Source organism: Morone saxatilis, unplaced genomic scaffold, assembly GCF_004916995.1.
Source record: "Morone saxatilis isolate NCDOM2014 unplaced genomic scaffold, NCSU_SB_2.0 Contig15, whole genome shotgun sequence".
NCBI classification, from domain to species: domain Eukaryota; kingdom Metazoa; phylum Chordata; class Actinopteri; family Moronidae; genus Morone; species Morone saxatilis.
In genome coordinates this window covers 13,564,112-13,571,298 of record NW_023339707.1, presented here as the reverse complement: position 1 = coordinate 13,571,298, position 7,187 = coordinate 13,564,112, and the positions used below count along the sequence as shown (strand labels likewise).

Here is a 7,187-nt window from a genome sequence, read left to right as displayed (position 1 = left end):
ACACACACACACACACAAGGATTTGACTGCGACTGTATTTTACCACGGTCTTTACACTTGTCTAAACTACAGCCAGCACTTTCGCCACTAAATTGTCGTCCAATTGATTGCAAACCTGGAGGCTGTTATTATATCGCAAACAGGTATGGGTGTTGAATACTGCGGGACAGAAGGCATGGTAGCGGGTTTCCTTATTGTACTAATCAGGAGCCACTGGGGCGACACAGCTAATTTGCTCCTGGCAGCCACTTTGAAATATCTTTCCAGTTGGATGTGAGGAGGTTCTGCTTTGTGTCCTCTTTCATGCTGCTGTCCACTCAATGCACAACTGTAAATTTGTGGTGTCAGAATCATGTAAGTTCTTAATTAAAAACCAGAGTGGTAACCGCCATCAAAGTACAGCAGCGTTACATTATTACCACTGACGACCACACCAAATACGCACACCAGCCGCCATATCTGACTTAAAAACTTGCTATAAATTACAGTCAGACTAAGCTTGGTGGCAACAATAAATAAATAGCACCGTACAAATGCACTAATGTAAATTCAAACGTTTTGAGAGTTATTTGGTTGCAGCAATAGCAGGAGCTCGTTTTACAGCGTCGAACTGTTTTATGGCCCTATAGAACAGGATAGGTGCTGAGATGTGAGTAGTACACTGTAGTATAAAACCATTCAATAGCCTATAACCACTTGATTAGTATTTGCAGAGAAAAAACAGGAAAACCCCTACATTGACTTCACAATTGAAAACAATGACAATTAGATTATAACTGACGAATAGTTGCATTAAATTAGCAGCTGAAATGTTACAAACACAATAACGAAAAAAATAACCTCCATTGATGAGAGCACTAAACCTGAAGCGGATTTCCCCCCTACGTTTTGTATGTTTTATTAGATTTAATTTAAACATATAGTTGTTAATTTTATTGGCAAGAAAAAAGGTTTGTTGCGTTTTATTTAGTAAGTACAAGTACGCTGTAATTCCTTATGTTACCATTTTAGTTTAGGTTATGGACCTGCGGGAATAATCGTACAAAAAAACGACATAAATACACACTCTTCCCTGGATTTAAGAAGCAAATATTATGTATTTTTAGGATATATTGCCAAAATAAAAATAAAATAAAGTACTAATGATAGTTTACAGCCTGAGATCGAAAGACTCAGAATATAAAATAAGGATTGAAATAATTCCTTAGATTTTATGCCGCCAAATTAATTAATTTTCCTTTTACATTTTAATGGCAGCAGACTATATCCTCTCCCTCCTTGTTCGCCTCATCTACATAAAACACACCGCCATTTTCCTTCACCACAACCCCCAAGTGCACAATCCAGACTGAGACATGGCAGTAGCCCGCATTCCAGCAGACTGGCCTGTCCTTCTGTGACACAACACATCAGAGCTTGTCTCTACAACTAATAATATACTCTGATGTCACCGAGGCATCCGTCTAAGGAAACGTTTTCAAGATCCCGACGAGGAAACAAAACAGTGCAGAGGCCGGGAGGCTCATGGCCCCCGTGTGGTTGACAGACAACATTTGCAGAAGCCTCTGCAGCGCTCTCCGTTAGTGACGTTGTGTGTTGGAGAAACCTACAAATTACCCACGTCACCGTCCCAGGGCCAAGGTTGGTGGGTGTGGCAAGAGAGGGGCTCCTATAGCCTTGATCTCCGCTAGTGTGCATCGCCTTTTCTTTGTCAGAACGACCCCTGTCCTTCCTGATATTACACTGACATATGCAGATTTCACAATGGTCTCAGTTCGTGTGCTTTCGTTGATATATGCGCCACAGTGTATCACGTGGATGCAACCATGCCGAGTTTTCCTCCCTGTCTTTCTCTTTCTCTCTCTCTCTCTCTCTCTCTCTTTCTTTCTTTCCTTCTGTCCCTGGAAATAATACATACACTGACTACAAGCTTAACCTTTATCAGCTCAACCCAAAATGAACCCCAGCCTAAATTAAACACTCTGAGCTAAATACATAACCATGCAAGAGTCTGCAGTGTAAAAATGTCTTTGATCCACGCTCACATATAAAGTGAGAAATCAAAAGGATGCACTGACTCACACCCACGCACGCCCAAACCGTCATGTTTGCACTTTAAAGAACCACCCATTATGACAAGCACACTGCGACAGCCACACACCAACAAGTTTTTTTTTTTTTTTTTGAGAATACAAATATAGGCCTACAGTTTATACCAACATGGTTTAAAACGTCTCATGCGTGAAAACGTATACATTTTACAAGGACAATAAAGTGTATTTACTGGGCGTGCTAAAGCTGGCAAAGTTACCTGCTGTAGTTTAATGCGAGGGGTCAAAGTTGGTCCCTGTACACATTCCATTTTCTGTTCCCACTCACTCTCATTGGCTCACTCCGCCGCTGCACACATTTCCGGGCTAAAGGGGCTCCTTGATTCCACTTTATTGCAGCGGGTTAAAGGTGAAGGCCTTGACATTATTGAAGTTCAAAGACTACATTTAATTATAAATTGTAGTTAATGCACACGTGCAATCATCATGCACATATGTTGGGTGCACGAGAACGCACATTCGAAATACACATGCGCTCACATAAGGCGCACACACACACACCACACCCACACCACACCCACACACACACACACACACACACACACTTAAAAAATAACATGCCAATTATGATTTCCTTTTCCTAGCTATCTGCTGTTATAACTCCAAACACATGGCCCAATTAGTCAGCAATTATTTATTCATAACTGATGTGTTGAAATAGGCCGAGGTTTGGGGTCAGCTCAGACAAATAGACTATTATTTCAATTGCTGGCGATATCTGCAAGCAACACATTAGAATTCCCCCTAGGTCTTTCATTGGCTGAATCTTTAAAAGGAAAAAATATATTAAAATTTAACTTACATGGCGTAAAATTCTGTGCTGTAGAAATACTGGGTTTGCAGAGGGTTCCCAATCTTCAGATTAGAAGAATGGTGGACATGATGGTTGTGTGCTGAAGGGGGTTGGGGTTTGCTTTGACGTTGCAGACTACACATGCCGAGTTCATGTCGAAACCTCTAGCAAGTTTTTTCCCCTTTCGGACATCCAGTCTTGCTTGTTTACTATTTACTGCGGAAGTGAACGCCATTCCCCCCGAACAGACGGTGCAATTAAGAGAAAAAAATAGCCATTTAGTGCCTCTGTCTTTATGGCAGTGTCTAGACTACAAGAGTGGCGATTCCATTTAGTGGGCACTAAAAGAGGTTATCATTCCACTCTCTTTCTCTACATTTCTAAGATCTGGACTCTATCTTCGTTTAACACGCTTGCTAAAATTCAAACATGATCTTTCAAAAGGGGTGTAACCTTATAAAATAGCCTAAAAATCTGACAAGTGTAGGCCTGCGGACACCAAATCTACCACAGCAAAAGTGTGTATCATCATGAACTGGCAATTGACACAAATTAAAAGTGGGCTAATTGTATGCATATAGTGCAGCAGTTTTAGGTTTTACACACAGTTATGAGCATTTGCTATTTACAAAAAGGCTCTAAATCACGACCAAGAAAACATTGCGGCTGTCAGGAATAAATGCATAGTCATATCTGTAATGGTAATTGTGATAATGATAGCACAAAAAGCACAAAGTCGTTGAGTTTTGCCTATACGTTTCTGTTTATTCATAGGTATTATATTAATGATACACAGGCCAACAATCTGTTACTCCTCTCTGGAATCCAAAGCACCAATGTTTTAAGCAAATAATTTAACGAGTGTTGGCGTTAAAGCTGTTAAAGTTGTATGGGCAGTGTACTGAAAAATAGCAGCTGGGATAAAGGGAAAGGAAATTCAACATATGCCTATTTACAGTCACGAATGCACATTGCATAGGCTACTCTGTACAGGGGGGGGATATACTTTCACAGATTGGACGTCACAGTTCTCAATGGCGAAAAAAAATGCAGCCTGGAGATTTGCTATAACTTGTTCATACTCTGGTCGAGAAATAATTAGATAAGGATATGCTATATACATAGACCAGACGGAAGGGGAAAGAGCTAAAAGTTGTCTGCGCAATAAGGATTCAAATTGTTTGTTACATTTGATATTTTAACAACAAATATGTCTATATGAACAATAGAATAAACACAATGGAGAATCGTGATAAATAGAGGGACATATTCAAGAACAGCATAGGTATAAATGATTATTCTAACCATGTAGGCCTTTTCTGGGCACCAGCTAGAAATTCACTGCCGCCCGTGGGGCAATAAGAAAATGGCGACTTTATCCCATGCAGGCCCATTATTCCCACTGTCCACTTTCAACATTGCACTGTTGGTGATATGGGCTCCTTTAGAAAATGGTTATGCCCACGGTTACAATTCAATGAGATAAGAGTAGGCCTTAATGTCACTGACCAAGACTGTGACACTTTCTGCTAGTGCTCACAATAGGGGGTTTCCAGAGAAGTACTGGAGGCGATCTCTGCTCAGCTTCTTCTCTTTCATTCTTCTATTCTGAAACCAAATTTTAACCTGGCGGTCGGTGAGGTTTAACATTCGGGAAAGCTGAAGCCTTTTCTCTTTGTTGATGTAAACGTTAAAGAAGAATTCCCGCTCCAGCTCTCGAATCTGAAACTTGGAATATGGACACCTCTTCTTCCTTGTACGAGGAGTGCCTGGATGGAAAAAATAAATAAATAAATTAAAAATAAAATTAGAGAATCACGGGAAACAGCCACAACGTCATATTAAAAAACAATAATAATTATTATTATAATATATACAAAAAAAGAGGGAAATAGGCTTTAGTGCTGAGGTGACTATGGACTTGCAAGATGCTAAGAATTCCGTTTTCAGTTTAGTAATGATAACATTTCAGTCAACATTCATCAAGCAAAGTAGCTGAGGCTATCAGATAAACCAGCCATAAAGAGTGTTAAATATCCGAATCGTCTGGATGAAATAATATCAACTTACAGCCTCTAAGTACGTGTTTATCTGTTATAAATATACAACAACAAAAGTATTTCAGCGCATTATGTGCGTCACATTCCTCTGGAGCTAAACTAACAATTTACACAATCTTTTGGCAGTGAGTGGAAATGCATTGCCCATGTTTGCAATGGCCTGTGCAAACCTCTGTGGCCCTATAACTTCTTATCAAACAGGTGACTTGGGAAATAGAATTTTTTTTATAGTTTTTTGTGTGGAAGAGGGGGCAAACCTCCAGCCTCAGTTAGCTTGTATCCTGCAGCCTGACTGGGGCTAATACATGAGGCTAAACACCAATAGGAAAAGCAATAATAGCAATAGCAATAATTTCAGCACTTAAAATCATAATCAAGCGTAATTTTACTTCATGCTAATCATGCAAGTTATACGTAATGCCAGCTTGCGTTCAGATCACTAGCAGAGAGGTGAAATGCAAGAGAGAAAACCTAAATGGATCTGGACTTTCTTCCAGCGGCTACTGGGGTAATAGCAGAATTTGCAGACCTATGCATTCCTCTCATATTTGGACGAGGCAAAACACTCGATTCTCTACCACTGATTCATTTAGTGGCTGCTCGTAAATGGAGGAAACGGTTCTAATGTGTCATTAGATAGACAGATACAGATAGATAAGAACGCGTTTAACCGTAAACTGTGTAATACTCTGTGCAGCATGTCTTTTTGCGGGCAAACCCAGTGCTAAAAGAAAATTCACAAGACGCCAAAAGCAATGTTCTGCCCAATTGGTTTTTACTCTCGACAGCCCAACGAGAAAATCCCTTAAAATGCCCAACGCAAGTTCATGATCAAAGTTAACATTTGTCACAATAGCTCTCTCTTAAAAATTTCACAGACTCTCACCATAGAGGCGTCTGTGTATAACATCCCCCTTTTTTCAAAGCGCTTTCCCATCGTAAAAATTCTTCTCGTTGCAAGAAAGAGCTTTGTAGGGTTATAATAAAATCCTTTGAATGCTTATAAAACTCCACATAAAATCTGACCGACAAAACACCGGGCTAGTCCCCTTAACCTTCCCCCATTTTACAGCTTCGGTATACCTACTCGAGTGGCTGCTCTTGCTGGCGTTGCCGTCCTTGGTTGTTGCGGAGGAAGAAGTACATGAGCCTGAATTTGTATGTTCCTCCTCATCTTCTGGGTCTTTTTCCTGCTCCGGGGCTCCGGGTACAGAGGCTGTGGGTTGCTGCTGTTGTTGCTGCTGCTGCTGGGAGTCGCTTTCCAGCTTTCCCCCCTCGCCCTTTTGTAAACAATTGTCTGACTGATTGTCCGTGCTGCTGCAGTATGCGGTCTCAAAAAAGCGGTCGAAACCTTGGGGGAGGACGTTGTTTTTCCCCACGCCGGAGTAAAAACCTGTGGAGGGGTGATTGGAGCCCGGATGGGTGTGATGGTGATGGTGGTGGCTGTACACACTGTCGTTCTTCATAAGCATTTCTGTCATGGTGGATGGTGGAAGACAGTCCCTATGCACCAGATCCTCTCCCGAGTAGCACGATGCATAATTGCCTCTGTGGTGCCATTTACTAGCAGGGTCCAAGCCGTATGAAACTTCCCGTACCGGCTGAGACAGATTTGTGGAATAAGGGTAGCTGATTTGCCGGGACGGGGCCTGTGGAAGAAACGAGGAGACGGCAGAAAACTCGGGGACGTAGTAGGTGCAGCTGGGGAGGTAGATGTTGGACGCGCAGCCCGTCCTGTCCCCAAACTCGGATGTCCGGTCTTTGCGCGTCTGGGAGCAGAAGTTGCCCAGATTCACCGAGTTAAACATCTTTCTCTCTCTCGTACTCCGTACTATAGATAGATGTTTTGGATACGAGCTGCAGCAGAAGGGAAAAATTTGGGAAGGCGAGATGACGCGCAATCCGTCTAAGTCGCCCCGCAGACACGTGATCGAAAGTAGATATTGTCATATATCAATTTGGAAGAGTTGGTTGTGTAGGAGTGGTTGGCTTTAGGTAAGATCTCCGTGGTTCAAACGAATAATTTTCAAACACCACAGGCGCACTGAGAAAACCAGTAACAGATTCCTGTTTGTAGGCTTATGACAATTAGAGAGATATGTGCTGTGTGTGTTTATGTTTATGGGCTGGTGGTAGGCTAGCTAAACAGCTACAGCTCCTTAAACAGGCATAGCACAAACTGCACTCAGTGACATGCATTTCATAGTGTTATGGAGTTTTACA

The 7,187-nt window shown here is 41.7% G+C and overlaps 1 protein-coding gene across 1 annotated transcript; it reads right to left on the bottom strand.

The window, feature by feature from the left end:
* Window positions 1-3,670: 3,670 nt before the first annotated feature.
* Window positions 3,671-6,787, bottom strand: hoxc11a (homeobox C11a). The gene is made up of 2 exons (XM_035657018.1): window positions 6,052-6,787; window positions 3,671-4,673 (listed from the first exon to the last, which is right to left on the bottom strand). The coding sequence occupies exons 1-2, from the start codon at window positions 6,770-6,772 to the stop codon at window positions 4,441-4,443; spliced, it is 954 nt and encodes a 317-aa protein (XP_035512911.1). The 5' UTR covers window positions 6,773-6,787; the 3' UTR covers window positions 3,671-4,440.
* Window positions 6,788-7,187: the final 400 nt, after the last annotated feature.